Raw genomic sequence first — 17552 nt, 5'->3', positions numbered from 1 at the left:
GTCAATTTAAAAATAAAATTAAAAAAGAAAATGAAGTATAAGAGTATAATTTTTTTTAATCAATAAGACAGGCCAGGCACAGTGGCTCATCCCTGTAATCCTAGCACTTTAGGGGGCTGAGGCGGGCAGATCACTTTGAGCTCAGGAGTTTGATACCAGCCTAGGTATCATGGTGAAACCCTATCTCTAGGAAAAAAAAAAAAAAATCAATAGGAGAGATGTAAGGTAAAATTGAGAAAGTTTCCCAGAATGATAGACACACTATTGAAGAGAAGAGCAAAAATGATTAGCAAATCGGAGAATCAACCCCAGAATTCTGATATTTAACTAATATAAATTCTAGAAAGAAAAGACAAAAAATAGAAGGGCAAAAATCATTAAGGAACTAACACATAAAATGCTCACCAGAACTGAAATATATAAATTTCCAAATTCAAAGGGCCTAATGAGTTCCTAAAGTAAATGTAAAAGTATCCAAACTAAGGCAGAGATGGTAATATTTCAGAAGACTAGGGCCAAATGTAAAAACATAAAAGCATCCATAAAGAAGAAAAAAATACTGTGTTCATAAAAACATTGGGGAAAAACTCACATCAGAGTTCTTACTAGCAACACTGGAAATTATAAGAAAATAGACCAATGTTTTAAAAAAAATTCTGAGAAAAAAAATTCCAATCTAGAATTCTATATCTATTCAAACTATGTATCAAGTAAAGGGTAAAATACAGATATTTTTCTAATATGCAATACCTTAAAAATTCTGTCTCCTGTGTGTGGTTTCTCAAGAAACTGATGAAGTATGTGCTTCATCAAAATGAGGGAGAAAACTAAGAAAGAAAAATATATGGGACTTAGGAAGCAAGAAATCAAACAGAAGAAAAAAGACAAAGGGGGTTACCAGGGTGTGGTGACCCCAGGTATGGACCCCAGGAGAAAAGCTGCCCAGCAGCCGGGGATACACCAGTCCAAAGGAAGCAAGAACTCCGAGGCTCTGGGAGTGCCACTTCCAAGGGGCGAAATGGACACGAGGGATTTCCTTAGGGGGTTGTTGATGTAGCTCTGTTGTTGTTATTGTTGTTACCATATTAAGAGGAAATTTTAAATTTTGTTGGAAAATTCAGGAAGAATAAGTGATGGGTGCACAAAAAAGTACGTAAAAAGCTTTAAAAGGAAGGCAATTTTTAAATCAAAACAAAACCAAAATATCGTTCAAGAAAATAAATGTCAGTGTGGTTCAACACATGAAATGACTACTTGGTTCAGCTGTGAAGAATATTTACATTGTCATGAATGTTAAATAAAAATTTAAACAAGAATTACGATAAAATTATTTTAGGAAGAGAAAGGAGGAAGAGAAGTGTGTGTGCGCGCGCGTATGTGCGTGCGCGCGTACGTGTGTGTGAAGTGATAGTTGTTGCAATATTAAATCCCTAGAGTAATATTTAATATATTTTAAAATATCCATTTAAGCACATTATTTAGAAATATTGGAATAAGTAGCAGAAGAAACTGCTCAGTTTCTTTATAAACCTCAAAGTCTTATTTAAAACTCTGTGAATGTGTTTATGTTTGCAAAAAATAATTTAAAGGAGTCATCTAGTATTTCTGGGCGATCCATAAAACCTCTATTAAATACTAAAAGCTGTAGCCCTAATCCCAGTTACAGGTCAGACTACCAGACTTAGGGATATCCTGCAAAAAAATGTAGGCTGCCCACTACTTTCAAGAACCACAATAATATAACTGGTGTGTGGGAAAAGCCTTACACCCAGAGTTCATCTGGAGACAACTTACTTAACCTCTCTGAGCCTCACTTGTCTCATTTCTAAACTTAAAGAGTTCGTTCGGAACTAACTAAACTCAAATGAAAGGCAAATACCAAAAGTGAGACAGATCAAGCACAAACGCCAGCATCCCTTACAGAGGACAGTCTCAACTCAGATGCAGCCAACTGCTGTCATGAAGAGCTGTTGTTGCTAAGAGGTCAGATGGTTCAAGAGAAACTGGAAATTTGGATTTCGACATGAAACCTCTGGAATTTAAAATACTGTTTTAAAATGCACAGTGCCTACCAAACCAAACCTATCTGCAGGCCACCCCCAACTCACAGATTGCCAGTAAAGACCTCTAAATCAGATGAACATTAATACCCTCTAGGTCTATTACTCTGTGGCAGTGCAGTGCTGCATGACTAAAAATCTTCACTGAATGAATATGTTTCTTTACCACTAAACAGGCAGCGTGTTTTTACTCAACCTTGACATACCACGTTACTTCATTTCATGACTTTTTTTTTTCATTATGAATACTCATGAATCTTAAGACCTGAGATCTGCACAGAGTCTTTACTCGAAGAAGTACTGTCATAAACAGAGATAGGTTCTGCCGAACATGGCCGGACCAAAAAATCAGGGAGCAATTTTCACAGGTACACAATTGAGTAAGAACTGCCATCAATCTGTCTTTTCAGACATATTAATCCACAAAGATAGAAATCACTTTTATATGCCAAGGACAATATCAAGCTCAGTATTTGCTAAGACTATCTTTCAGTTTTTCATGAGGAAACTTTTCCCTGCCACTGATAATTATCTTCTTGGTTCACAGATCTGGAAAGCATGAAGACTGGGCTTTTTTTCCTATGTCTCTTGGGAACTGCAGCTGCAATCCCGGTAAATTTCCTTTCTTCTGTTATTACATCTTTTTCTCCTGACATTTAATGTAGAAATCCTCCATTTAAAAGAAAATGTTCTTATATAATGGTTTGAAATCTCTTTTTATTTTAATTATATTCTTTATTGCCCAAGTAACAAACAAATAACTGGAAAACTCAAGATAAGGTACTTTAAAAAAATTTTAGAACTATCAGGTTCTACAGGACACAATAAATATGCCCCAGAAAGTTTGGGCTATCAGTTTATTAGCCATAGAATCAGCCCAAATACACAAGAGACAGGAAGAAATAAATTCTCCCAGGGAAGCTCATCACATTGTTATTATAAACCCAAGATTTTAGGCCAGGTGCGGTGGCTCACGCCTGTAATCCCAGCACTTCGGGAGGCTGAGATGGGCGGATCACCTGAGGTCAGGAGCTCAAGACCAGCCTGGCCAACATGGCAAAACCCCGTCTCTACTAAAAAATACAAAAATTAGCCGGGCATGGTGGCGGGCACCTGTAATCCCAGCTACTCGGGAGGCTGAGGCAAGGAGAATCAATTGAACCTAGGAAGCAGAGACTGCAGTGAGCTGAGATCACTCCACTGCACTCCAGCCTGGGCAACAGAGTGAGACTCCGTCTGAAAAAAAAAAAATACTTAGGGTGCATATCCACGGTCTCCAGCAGCATTTTCTGCAAGATCAAATAGATGCTGGCTGAGAAATTTTGAGAGTCTATAATGAAAACAGAAATCAATGGTTTAGGCAGGAAACGATATGGTAATCATAAATCAGCTCCTAATTCATCCTTGGGAGGCTGTCCAAGCAAGTATGCTGAAAGTAGGCAGGACTAGAATATTCTCTTCTTCATGGTCAGATATATTGGCCCCATTTGCACAGCAATAAAGCAGCTATACACAAATCAGATCATTTGAAACCGTGTCAGTGGCCTCAAAACAAACTGAAAGTTAAAAAACAAATGAAACCATAGCATGAATGACCACTGGAGATGTTCCGCAAATGATTCATGTAATCCTTCATTAAACCAAAGGATTCGTGCCATATTTTTTTTTTCTTTTTCACCAAATGGAGGAATCAGCCTCCTTTAAAGAGACAAAACAATTTCTCAATTGTCCCTTTCCTCCCTTCTTCTCTAGGTCTAAAATTCTGTCCTTGCTTTTTGGGTAAGTTGTTAGCTAGCTTCTGGTTGACAAATGTGTCAGCAAAAACAAACTCCATGGCACCCAGATCAAGCTGTTCTTGGAAGACAGAGTTTATGCCCACCATCAGGAATCATGCTTAAGTAGTATGGAGCTACTCTAGCTGAAATTATACATTACACCCTGAAATTACAAAAGCGGGGCAAGTTAATGTTGAACACTGAAAGGAGTTCCCACAAAACCGTTGTTTTCTCCTGAAAATGTGCTTTGTCCTTGTGGCTGTTGCTGTTATGTAAATAAACATTAAAAAGTGTCTTTGGGCCAAGCACAGTGGCTCCTACCTATAATTCCAGCACTTTGGGAGGTCAAGGCCAGAGGATCGCTCGAGCCCAAGAGTTCAAGACCGGCCTGGGTAACATACTGAGGCCACGTCTCTACAAAAAAATAAATAAAAAATTAGCCAGCTGCCATGGCATGTGCCTGTAGTCCCAGCTACTTGGGAGGCACAGGAGGGAGGATCCCTTAAGCCAGGGTAGTCGAGGCTGCAGTGAGCCAAGATCGCACACAGCACTCCAGCCTGGGTGACAGAGCAAGACTGCCTCAAAAAACAAAAAAAGTGTTTGAACCAAATGTTTGAATGACACACTTGCATTTAGACACATTCCAGATGTTTCCTTTCTGGGACAATTTGATATCATGTAAACCTAGCCAAACTGCTAGAAAGCTAAGTATCTTCTCATAGAAATGACCTATTAAAAATTTGTATCATTTTCCCTGCCTGCCTGAATTCTCCAGATGTAAATGGATTCTGTGTAGTTGGGAGATTCCAAATAGATTTCCAGAGTTAAATAAATAGAAATATGCCCATAATGATAAAACATAATTTCAATTGCAGAATATTTCTGAAAGTAAAAGAGCTGCCATTTTTTGTGTGCTTGGGCAGTAGGCGGATGGAGGGGGAGAGAGAGTGACCAGTTCTCCACTAATAAGCCTAAAATCTCCCCCATCCATTGCCTTCTATGATGCCCCCTGCTGGCAGCTTACCAAAGTGGCCACCATTCTTTCTCCTTTTCCCCCTTCTTTAAGGCTTCTTTATAAACTTTTTCAAATTCATTACCCATCTTAGGTGAAAAGGAGATAAGAAGCAAAGGAGCAAACCAAACCTAATATGAATCCTGTACTTTGGCCAGAAGCCGTGGCTCACATCTGTAATCCCAGCACTTTGGGAGGCTGAGGTGGGCAGATCACTTGAGGCCAGGAGTTCGAGACCAGCCTGGCCAACATGGTGAAATCCTGTCTCTACTAAAAAAATAAATAAATACAAAAATTAGCAGGGCATGGTGGCAGGCACCTGCAATCCCAGCTACTCAGGAGGCTGAGGCATGAGAATTGCTTGAACCCAGCAGCTGGAGGTTACAATGAGCCAAGATCACCACTGTACTTCAGCCTGGGCAACAGAGTGAGACTCTGTCTCAAAAAAAAATTTAAAAATAAAAAATAAATCCTGTACTCCATGACTATTACACAGTCAGCACTACAGGACCTGCTAATGGAATAAAAATAAGTTAATCCAAATAGAATCTCAGTTTCATACTTACACCTGGATAGGCCATCTGAGTGTCCAGAGTATCTCTCTAATAAAGATCCATGGTGAATATCTGCCTCAGATACTGGGCAGTTTATATTATTGACACAGTGTGACATTAGTACTAGAAATAGTAATTTTCAGTTGGGCAACTCCTTAAAATTTATAACATATTTTTTATACATAATCTTATTTTGATATTTCTGCTCACTTGATATTTCTTGCCACCTTGAGAGATGGCAGGGTAGAAATTAATGACCTTGGCCGGTCATGGTGGCTCACACCTGTAATCCCAGCACTTTGGGAGGCCAAGACAGGAAGATTGCTTGAGTTCAGAAGTTCGAGGCCAGACTGGGCAACATGGTGAAACTCCGTCTCTACAAAAAATACAAAAATTACCCAGGCATGGTGGTGCCTATAGTCCCAGTTACTGGGGAGGCTGAAGTGGAAGGGTGGCTTGAGCCTGGGAGGCAGAGGTTGCAGTGAGCCGAGACTTCATCACTGAACTCCACCCTGGGGAAGAGGCTGGAGTTAATTAATTAAAAAGTTAATATAATGAATTAATTTTATTAATGTTTTTTAATTAATAAAAAATATTAACGACCTGTCAAACCACAGATAGAAAGTAAATAGCAGAGGCAAGACTTGAATGGAGGCCTCTTACCTCCAAGTTCAGTTGTTCAACTTCCCCATCATGCATCACTGCCCAGTTCTTTATCCAAGTCTCCAATCTTGCTAGAAATAGGACCATCCCTCTAATAGAAATTAATACTCCAGACATGCCCTTTTCTACTTAGGCTTAGTGCCCTGTCTCACACAGTCTGAATTAATTCTAATTTTTTTTTGTTTTTGAGATGGAGTTTCACTCTTGTTGACCAGGCTGGAGTGCAATGGCACAATCTCAGCTCACTGCAACCTCCGCCTCCAGGGTTCAAGTGATTCTCCTGCCTCAGCCTCCCGAGTAGCTGCGATTACAGGCACCCACCACCACACCCAGCTAATTTTTTGTATTTTTAGTAGAGACGGGGTTTCACCATGTTATCCAGGCTGGTCTTGAACTCCTGCCCTTGACCTCAGGTGATCCACCCACCTCGGCATCCCAAAGACCTGGGATTACAGGCGTGAGCCACCATGCCCAGCCCCATTAAGATTTCCTGACCAACGTTAAGGCCAATGGCGTTAAGAAATCAAATAAATATTGATAAAAAGTTTATAAACTTTTCTGCTAATTATCAGTGGGTACTTAAATTAGGCAAATGTACAATACTATATCCTATGGTTAATTTTATTTGACTTCAACTTTCTGCTAAACAACACTTTCCAAAATTGTAAAGTACAAATGCTTTGCAAAAGTTTAAAAAACACAGAAAATAATTTCAAAACTCAAAGTTACCATTATTTAAATGCATTTTGTTTTATTTTCACCCAGTCTCTGCATAAATAACTTTTTCTTAAACACAATTGAGATTCTGCTTCCACTTAACATTCTGTTCTAGGCATTTGCTTATATCCTCAAAAACTCTAGAGAATATTTTTAAATTGTTGGTATAAATGAAGTATATTGCTACTAATAATGATGACAACAAGAGTAACTAGCAAATTTGTAAATTAGCATCCAGACATGAATAAAAAAAACCAGTTTTTAATTTTTTCAGACAAATGGAAGATTATTATCTGATCATTCAAAACCAACTGCTGAAACGGTAGCACCCGACGACACTGCAATCCCCAGTTTAAGGGCTGAAGACGAAGAAAATGAAAAAGAAACAGCAGTATCCACAGAAGACGATTCCCAACGTAAGGTAAAAGTAACATCATTTATATTAATACAATTTTTTAATTCTCCAAAGGTCTTAGTTTCAAAGCATGGTAAAAGAGATTATGTTATTTATGTCTCAGTTTAATTTTTTTAAAACATGATGATCACCTCAACTGCCTCCAATCACTAGAAGAATGATGAGGATTAATGAGTTTTACTACTTGGGCTGAGCTGCTGTATACTTGTTTCATTTTATAAAATCCAAATTCAGTTTAAACCTGTGGCTACAGAGTGTGAGGAATATTATAAACATGTTTACATGATAGTGTGTGAAGAAAAAGAATAATGAATATTAAATGTTACCTTAGGCATAAATATGGTTACATTATCATTTGTTTGAAGAACGAACTTTTTTTTCTTTTAAGGCTGAAAAATCATCAGTACTAAAGTCAAAAGAGGAAAGCCATGAACAGTCAGCAGAACAGGGCAAGAGTTCTAGCCAAGAGCTGGGATTGAAGGATCAAGAGGACAGTGATGGTGACTTAAGTGTGAATTTGGAGTATGCACCAACTGAAGGTACATTGGACATAAAAGAAGATATGAGTGAGCCTCAGGAGAAAAAACTCTCAGAGAACACTGATTTTTTGGCTCCTGGTGTTAGTTCCTTCACAGATTCTAACCAACAAGAAAGTATCACAAAGAGAGAGGAAAACCAAGAACAACCTAGAAATTATTCACATCATCAGTTGAACAGGAGCAGTAAACATAGCCAAGGCCTAAGGGATCAAGGAAACCAAGAGCAGGATCCAAATATTTCCAATGGAGAAGAGGAAGAAGAAAAAGGGCCAGGTGAAGTTGGTACCCACAATGATAACCAAGAAAGAAAGACAGAATTGCCCAGGGAGCATGCTAACAGCAAGCAGGAGGAAGACAATACCCAATCTGATGATATTTTGGAAGAGTCTGATCAACCAACTCAAGTAAGCAAGATGCAGGAGGATGAATTTGATCAGGGTAACCAAGAACAAGAAGATAACTCCAATGCAGAAATGGAAGAGGAAAATGCATCGAACGTCAATAAGCACATTCAAGAAACTGAATGGCAGAGTCAAGAGGGTAAAACTGGCCTGGAAGCTATCAGCAACCACAAAGAGACAGATGAAAAGACTGTTTCTGAGGCTCTGCTCATGGAACCTACTGATGATGGTAATATCACGCCCAGAAATCATGGAGTTGATGATGATGGCAATGATGATGGCGATGATGGCGGCACTGATGGCCCCAGGCACAGTGCAAGTGATGACTACTTCATCCCAAGCCAGGCCTTTCTGGAGGCCGAGAGAGCTCAATCCATTGCCTATCACCTCAAAATTGAGGAGCAAAGAGAAAAAGTACATGAAAATGAAAATATAGGTACCAGTGAGCCTGGAGAGCACCAAGAGGTAAAATTATTTTAAATGGTCCTTGTCCAATAAAGCCAGCATTATCAATAAACAGTCATGACCTTTCTCTGTGCTCTCACAGTGTCATGTATGGATGTCTACTAGTACATTACTAAAATATATTACAGTTATTTCTTTTTAGGTCTATCTTTATCATTAGGCTGAGAATGCCTGTTTTATTTGAGTTCCCGTAGATGCAGATCTTGGATTTGAGTGTTGTTTATTTAAGAAGCACAGGGAACAAAGAGGAGTGCAGAAGTAACACAAGAAGGAAAGGAAGCTAATAAAAGGAACATCATTCAAGCCATGTAAAGACATTTTCTCAGAATTATTCCATTTGGCGACTGAAGGAGCTAGGGTACTTCTTTTGGCTGAGGATTGCTAGAGGGGTATTAATTTCCCAGCATTTCCAGCCTGTCCCTTGAGTGAGCCAGGTCAATTTCCATGATTTTTCAGGCACGGAAATGCAGATATTGGCCATTGAAAGTCCCTGGAACTAGCTGGAATGATAAATTATGACAGATCTGAAGGATAGGAGATACTGGCAACTGCTGCTCTAATGCCTTGAAAGCAGATGCCATATTGTTTTCGAATTGAATCACCAGTGTCCAACAAAATGTCTCTGACATAACAAAAGAGCCAACAATGTTTGTTGAATTAGTTATAAAGATTAAGGTCCTACTTTATTAAGCAAACACATACCAAAATGATAATCTGGAAACTACAGCAGGATCGGGGCAGGGAGGAAGCATATTTGGAGCTTTCATTCAAAATCCTGGCAGCCACCCACCAGCAGGACTTGGCACAGATTTTGGTACACAAGGTCAATGGTAACCTCAGTTACTGAGAACTCTGCTGCCACTCTAACGTAGAAGTTTTCTTATACCTTAAAAGCCTGGTATGAAAGCTTTACCAACAAATTCAGAGAGATTTCCAATGTAACTCTGGATTAACTACAAAATCACAAGATAATACTACATTTCTAGTGTTTTCTCAAATCCAAAGAAGAGACTCCAAGTCTTATTGAGTAATCCCCAGAGATAACGCACTAAATCTCATTGATAAAGATAGAAATGGGTCCTGTTCTCCAAGGGTTACTGTCTACCTCCACAGTTGTGACTGATTTCCCTTTCTTTTTTCTTTTCTTTTTTTTTTTTTTTTTGAGACGGAGTCTCACTCCTTCACCCAGGCTGGAGTGCAGTGGCGCAATCTCGGCTCACTGCAACCTCTGCCTCCCAGGTTCAAGCAATTCTCCTGTCTCAGCCACTCAAGTAGGTGGGACTATAGGCGCCTGCCACCATGCCTAGCTAATTTTTGTATTTTTAGTAGAGACAGGGTTTCACCTTGTTGGTCAGGCTGGTCTCAAATTCCTGACCTCAGGTGATCCACCCACCTCAGCCTCCCAAAGTGCTGGGATTACAGGCTCCATTTCTTCTTTTTTTTCTGTTTTGTTTTGTTTTTAGAGATGGAGTCTTGCTCTGTCTCCTAGGCTGGAGTGCAGTGATGCAATCACAGCTTACTGCAACCTCAACCTCCTGGGCTCTAGCAGTCCTCCCACCTTAGCCTCCTGAGTAACCGGGACCACAGGCATGCACCATCATGCCCAGCTAAATTTTTTTTTTTTTTTTTTAGGGTAAAGATGGAGTTTCCCTATGTTGCCCAGGTTGGTCTTAAACTCCTGGGCTCAAGTGATCCTCCCACCCTGGCCTCCCAAAGTGCTGGGATTACACACGTGAGCCACCACACCCAGCCTGGTTTCCCTTTCTGAGATTTGAAATGATTTGAGCATGAAAAATACTCTGTGAAAGTATGCACAGTGGAAATATAAATTAAGTAATGGCTCTCCTCTTAGTAGATTTTAACTTTTGCTCTTGTTATTCTAAAGGCCAAGAAAGCAGAGAACTCATCAAATGAGGAGGAAACGTCAAGTGAAGGCAACATGAGGGTGCATGGTGTGGGTAAGTATGCATGAAGCAAGCTGTTTGTGACTGTATCAAGGAAGAAATGGAATCTGCCACTTTGGGCTTGCCCCTCCATCCTTTGTGAATGCTGCACAGAATTTTTTCTCTCCCCAGTCCTCCCCAAGGAAATGCTCCCATAAATTGTTGACATTTTCTTGTGCATACTTGATATACAACTATGGGTAAATGTGTTTGCAAACTGGAAGCCCTGTTGAGATATTAGTGAAAGGGCTAGAGTTCTTCCTTAAATCCTTTTGCTTCTGAAAAGACTTAATTCTATCTTATTTATTCTCAAATCTGTAACTTGCTGGTGAATTTATATCCCATACTTGATAAAGGACCTTATTCCTCCCCCTATCACAAACATTTTGAATTTCAGCCTTATTTCACTTCTGACCAGCTTGCACAACGTTGCACTAAGGACTTCAGACTATGACCGTCTCAGGCATAGAAGAGCTGTCTGTTCTTTGCACATCTCCAATCCAAACTGCTGCAAGAGGAAATCTAGATTATCATGTAAAATAATCTGTAAAATTATCATGTAAAATAGAAGGTTCCATCTGACATTAACACATCAATTAAAGAGGATTCCAATGTCTTCCCACTTCCAAATTTGCAAATTTCAAGGACTTCAAAATTTCCCCCCATTAGTGAAAATGAAACTAGTTGAGTGAATTTGTATTTACATACTCAATTTAACTTTGTCCATGCTTCCTGCCCAATCTTTTCTGCTAGATTCTTGCATGAGCTTCCAGTGTAAAAGAGGCCACATCTGTAAGGCAGACCAACAGGGAAAACCTCACTGTGTCTGCCAGGATCCAGTGACTTGTCCTCCAACAAAACCCCTTGATCAAGTAAGTATTCTGCAAAATAGTCTTTAAGTGGCTCCAAAAGGTTAGTGACTGAAATAAAAATATTTGCCATTGAAATTTTTGCTTAAAAAAGGTAGATACCTAGGTTATCATTTGGTTATTTGGGATATTTGGAACATCTGCAGTTTTCATTCTACTGAGCTTATCTAGAGCTAAATTGTCATCACCGTTGGTACAGTTTAGTTGATTTTTTTGATGCCAAATGGAACAATTACGATTTTAATAGTCTCACCTACCTGACCGCATCTTTGGCACAGCACTGTTATCAGCATATGAGCTTTAAGGAGCAGAGTGTCTTCCAGTGAGCATTTGGCTCTATCAGCTTTTTCTTCTACTTATCTTCCATAGGTTTGTGGCACTGACAATCAGACCTATGCTAGCTCCTGTCATCTATTCGCTACTAAATGCAGATTGGAGGGGACCAAAAAGGGGCATCAACTCCAGCTGGATTATTTTGGAGCCTGCAAATGTAAGATTATGTCCCTCCTGTCAACCATCATCTCTGAGAGGGCTTGGGGTGAATCTGGACATGCCTGAATTATCTATATGCAAACAGGGAAAAGCTGATGTAGTTCTGAACACAAAAATCATCAACTGGAGAAACTTAAAAAATAAGAACTCTCAGGCCTTAACCGTAGGACATTCTGATTTAACTGAACTAGGTTGGAATCGTGACATTGTTTTTTTTATTTGTTTTTAAAGTAACCTAGACAATTCTAATGTGCAGCCAGGGCTCAGAACCACTATGATAATGCTATCCACTTAATCACAGAGTTGAATCACTGGGATTTTGCTACATTATTTGCCCTTTTCCCAATTTAAGTTAAGCCTTTGCCAAGAAGTCTTCTGACAACACATTTTTCCAGAAGTATTTTAAGGCTGTCTTCCTTCCCCAGGATATTCTCAATTGTGTTTGGCTCCCCTTACCACTAAGTGATTCTCCACATTAGCAGTGCTCGCTAATGTTTCTGGGTCTCCTCCCCTTCCAGACACAGGAGAGGATGAAACATGTCAGCCTCCTGGACGTTAGGTATGACCATATATCTTGCTTTGTCCAATGAAATGTGAAAAAAGTCATCTATGTGAGTTCTGGACAGAAGCATTCAAGAGCTGGGGTATGGTTCTCCATCCTCTGCTCCTTTGCCACCACAAACTCTCTTTGAGATAGTGGCCTCAAAAAATGGCAACGTCATTGGTGGCTGGCAAGATAGCCAAATAGGGACCGCTCTGGTTTGCAGCTCCCAGTGAGATCAATGCAGAAAGAGGGTGATTTCTGCATTTCCAGCTGAGGTACCCAGCTCATTGGGACTGGTTAGACGGTGGGTGCAGCTCACAGAGGGGGAGCCAAAGTAGGGTGGGGTGTTGCCTCACCCAGTAACTGCAAGGGATCGGGAAACTCTCTCCCCTAGCGAAGGGAAGCTGTGAGGGACTGTGCTGCGAAAGACGGTGCATTCTGGCCCAGATACTACGCTTTTCCCACAGTCTTCGCAATCCACAGACCAGGAGATTCCGTCGGGTGCCTACACCACCAGGACCCTGGGTTTCAAGCACAAAACTGGGCCACCATTTGGGTAGACACCGAGCTAGCTACAGGAGTTTTTTTCCATATCCCAGTGGCACCTGGAATGCCAGCAAGACAGAACTGTTCACTTCCCTGGAAATGTGGCTGAAGCCAGTGAGCCAAATGGTCTAGCTCAGTGGATCCCACCCCCACAGAGCCCAGCAAGCTAAGATCCACTGGCTTGAAATTCTTGCTGCCAGCACAGCAGTCTGAAGTTGACCTGGGATGCTTCAGTTTGGTGGGGGGAGGGGCATCCACCATTACTGAGGCTTGAGTTGGCGGTTTTCCCTTCACAGTGTAAACAAAGCTGCTAGGAAGTTCGGACTGGGTGGAGCCCACGGCAGCACCAGAAAGCCACTGTAGCTAGACTGCCTCTCTAGATTCTTCCTCTCTGGGAAAGGCATCTCTGAAAGTAAGGCAGCAGCCCCAGTCAGGGGTTTATAGATAAAGCTCCCATCTCCTTGGGAAAGAGCACCTGGGGGAAGGGGCGGCTGTGGGCAGAGCAGACTTAAATGTTCCTGCCTGCCGGCTCTGAAGAGAGCAGCAGATCTCCCAGCACAGCATTCAAGCTCTGCTAAGGAACAGACTGCCTCCTCAAGTGGGTCCCTGGCCCCCATGCCTCCTGACTGGGAGAAACCTCCCAGCAGGGGTCAACAGACATCTCATACAGGAGAGCTCTGGCTGGCATCTAGCAGGTACCCCTCTGGGACGATGCTTCCAGAGGAAGGAACAGGCAGCAATGTTTGCTGTTCTGCAGCCTCTGCTGGTGACACCCAGGCAAACAAGGTCTAGAATGGACCTTGAGGGAACTCCAGCAGACCTGCAGCAGAGGGGCCTGTTAGAAGGAAAACTAATGAACAGAAAGGAATAGCATCAACATCAACAAAAAAGATATCCACACAAAAACCCCATCCAAAGGCCACTAACATCAAAGACCAAAGGCAGAAAATCCATGAAGATGAGGAAAAACCAACACAAAAAGCCTGAAAATTCCAAAAATAGGAATGCCTCTTCTCCTCCAAAGGATCACAACTCCTTGCCAGCAAGGGAACAAAAGTGGATGGAGAATGAGTTTGAGGAAGTGACAGAAGTAGGCTTCAGAACATGGGTAATAACAAACTCCTCTGAGTTAAAGGAACATGTTATAACCCAATACAAGGAAGCTAAGAACCTTGAAAAAAGGTTAGAGGAATTGCTAACCAGAATAACCAGTTTAGAGAAGAACATAAATGACCTGATGGAGCTGAAAAACACAGCACGAGAACTTCGTGAAGCATACACAAGTATCAATATCCAAATCGATTAAGTGGAAGAAAGGATATCAGAGATTGAAGATCAACTTAATGAAATAAAGCGTGAAGACAAGATTAGAGAAAAAAGAATGAAAAGGAATAAACAAAGCCTCCAAGAAATGTGAGACTATGTGAAAAGACCAAACCTACATCTGATTGGTGTACCTGGAAGTAATGAGGAGAATGGAACCAAGTTGGAAAACGCTCTTCAGGATATTATCCGAGAGAACTTCCCCAACCTAGCAAGACAGACCAACACTGAAATTCAGCAAATACGGAGAACACCACAAAGATAATCCTCAAGAAGAGCAACTCCAAGACACATAATTGTCAGATTCACCAAGGTTGAAATGAAGGAAAAAATGTTAAGGGCAGCCAGACAGAAAGGTCGGAATACCCACAAAGGGAAGCCCATCAGACTAACAGTGGAACTCTCTGCAGAAACCCTACAAGCAAGAAAAGAGTGGGGGCCAATATTCAACATGCTTAAAGAAAAGAATTTTCGACCTAGAATTTCATAACCAGTCAAACTAAGCTTCATAAGTGAAGGAGAAATAAAATATTTTACAGATAAGCAAATGCTGAGAGATTTTTTCACCACCAGGCCTGCTTTACAAGAGCTTCTGAAGGAAGCACTAAATATGGAAAGGAAAAACCAGTACCAGCCACTGCAAAAACATACCAAATTGTAAAGACCATCGACACTATGAAGAAACTGCATCAACTAATGGGCAAAATAACCAGCTAGCATCATAATGACAGGATCAAATTCACACATAACAATATTAATTTTAAATGTAAATGGGCTAAATGCCCCAATTAAAAGACACAGACTGGCAAATTGGATAAAAAGTCAAGACCCATCAGCGTGCTGTATTCAGGAGACCCAGCTCACGTGCAAAGACATACATAGGCTCAAAATTAAGGGATGGAGGACTATTTACCAAGAATTGGAAAGCAAAAAAAAAAAAAGCAGGAATTGCAATACTAGCCTCTGATAAAACAGGCTTTAAACCAACAAAGATCAAAAAACACAAAGAAGGGCATCACATAATGGTAAAGAGATAAATGCAACAAGAAGAGCTAACTATCCTAAACATATATGCACCCAATATAGGAGCACCCAGATATATAAAGCAAGTTCTTAGAGACCTACAAAGAGACTTAGACTCCCACACAATAATAGTGGGAGACTTTAAAACCCCACTGTCAAAATTAGACAGATCAACAAGACAGAAATTAACAAGTATATTCAGGACTTGAACTCAGCTCTGGACCAAGCAGACCTAATAGACATCTACAGAACTCTCCACCCCAAATCAACAGAATATACGTTCTTCTCAGCACCACATTGTACTTATTCTAAAATTCACCAAATAATTCAAAGTAAAAACTCCTCAGCAGATGCAAAAGAATGGAAATCATAACAGTCTCTCAGACCACACTGCAATCAAATTAGAACTCAGGATTAAGAAACTCACTCAAAACTGCACAAATACATGGAAACTGAACAACCTGCTCCTGAATGACTACTGGGTAAATAACGAAATTAAGGCAGAAATAAGGAAGTTCTTTGAAACCAATGAGAATGAAGACAAAACGGGCCAGAATCTCTGGGACACAGCTAAAACAGTGTTTAGAGGGAAATATATACCACTAAATGCCCATAAGAGAAAGCAGGAAAGATCTAAAATTGACACCCTAGCATCACAATTAAAAGAACTAGAGAAGCAAGAGCAAACACATTCAAAAGCTAGCAGAAGACAAGAAATAACTAAGATCAGAGCATAACTGAAGGAGATAGAGACACGAAAAACCCTTCAAAAAATCAAGGAACCTAGGAGCTGGTTTTTTTAAAAGATTAACAGACTAGATAGACAGCTAGCCAGACTAATAGAGAAGAAAAGAGAGAAGAATCAAATAGATACAATAAAAAATGATAAAGGGGATATCACCACTGATCCCACAGAAATACAAACTACCATCAGAGAATACTATAAACACCTCTATACAAATAAACTAGAAAATCTAGAAGAAATAGATAAATTCCTGGACACATATACCCTCCCAAGACTAAATCAGGAAGAAGTTGAATCCCTGAATAGACCAATAACAAGTTCTGAAATTGAGGCAGTAATTAATAGCCTACCAACCAAAAAAAGCTGGGGACCAGACAGATTCACAGCTGAATTCTACCAGAGGTACAAAGAGGAGCTGGTACTATTCCTTCAGAAAGTATTCCAAACAATAGAAAAAGAGGGACTCCTCCCTAGCTCATTTTATGAGGCCAGCATCATCCTGATACCAAAACCTGACAGATATACAAAAAAAAAAAAAAAATTCAGGCCAATATCACTGATGAACATGGATGCGAAAATCCTCAATAAAATACTGGCAAACCAAATCCAGGAGCACATCAAAAAGCTTATCTACCACAATCAAGTCATCTTCATCCCTGGGATGCAAGGATGGTTCAACATACGCAAATCAATAAGTGTAAGCCATCACATAAACAGAACTAATGACAAAAACCACATGATTATCTCAATAGATGCAGAAAAGGTCTTCAACAAAATTCAATACCCCTTCATGCTAAAAACTCTCAATAAACTAGGTATTGATGGAACATATCTCAAAATAATAACAGCTATTTATGACAAACCCATAGCCAATATCATACTGAATGGGCAGAAGCTGGAAGCATTCCCTTTGAAAACCAGCACAAGACAAGGAAGCCCTCTCTCACCACTCCTATTCAACATAGTATTGGAAGTTCTGGCCAGGGCAGTCAGGCAAGAGAAAGAAATAAAGGGCATTCAAATAGGAAGACAGGAAGTCAAATTGTCCCTGTTTGCAGATGACATGATTGTATATTTAGAAAACCCCATCATCTCAGTCCAAAATCTCCTTTAGCTGATAAGCAACTTCAGCAAAGTCTCAGGATACAAAATCAATGTATGAAAATCACAAGCATTCCTATATACCAATAACAGACAAGCAGAGAGCCAAATCATAAGTGAATGCCCATTCGCAATTGCTACAAAGAGAATAAAATACCTAGGAATACAACTTACAATGGATGTGAAGGACCTCTTCAAGGAGAACTACAAACCATTGCTGAAGGAAATAAGAGAGGACACAAACAAATGCTCATGGATAGGAAGAATCAATATCGTGAAAATGGTTGTACTGCCCAAAGTAATTTATAGATTCAATCCTATCCCCATCAAGCTACCACTGACTTTCTTCACAGAATTAGGAAAAA

The 17552-nt window shown here is 40.2% G+C and overlaps 1 protein-coding gene across 1 annotated transcript in view; it reads left to right on the top strand.

Annotated features, from left to right (window-relative positions):
- The window catches only part of SPARCL1 (SPARC like 1), a 54320-nt gene that overhangs the window by 25529 nt on the left and 11239 nt on the right, over positions 1-17552 (top strand). The window contains 6 exon segments of the mRNA NM_001098566.1: positions 2608-2672; positions 7056-7202; positions 7585-8601; positions 10487-10559; positions 11298-11416; positions 11783-11903. Of these exon segments, the coding sequence (NP_001092036.1) occupies positions 2619-2672; positions 7056-7202; positions 7585-8601; positions 10487-10559; positions 11298-11416; positions 11783-11903 (1531 nt within the window). The 5' untranslated portion in view covers positions 2608-2618.

This window comes from Pan troglodytes, chromosome 3 (genome assembly GCF_028858775.2).
Source record: "Pan troglodytes isolate AG18354 chromosome 3, NHGRI_mPanTro3-v2.0_pri, whole genome shotgun sequence".
In the NCBI taxonomy this organism is placed as follows: Eukaryota; Metazoa; Chordata; class Mammalia; order Primates; family Hominidae; genus Pan; species Pan troglodytes.
This window is presented reverse-complemented; position numbering and strand designations above follow the sequence as displayed.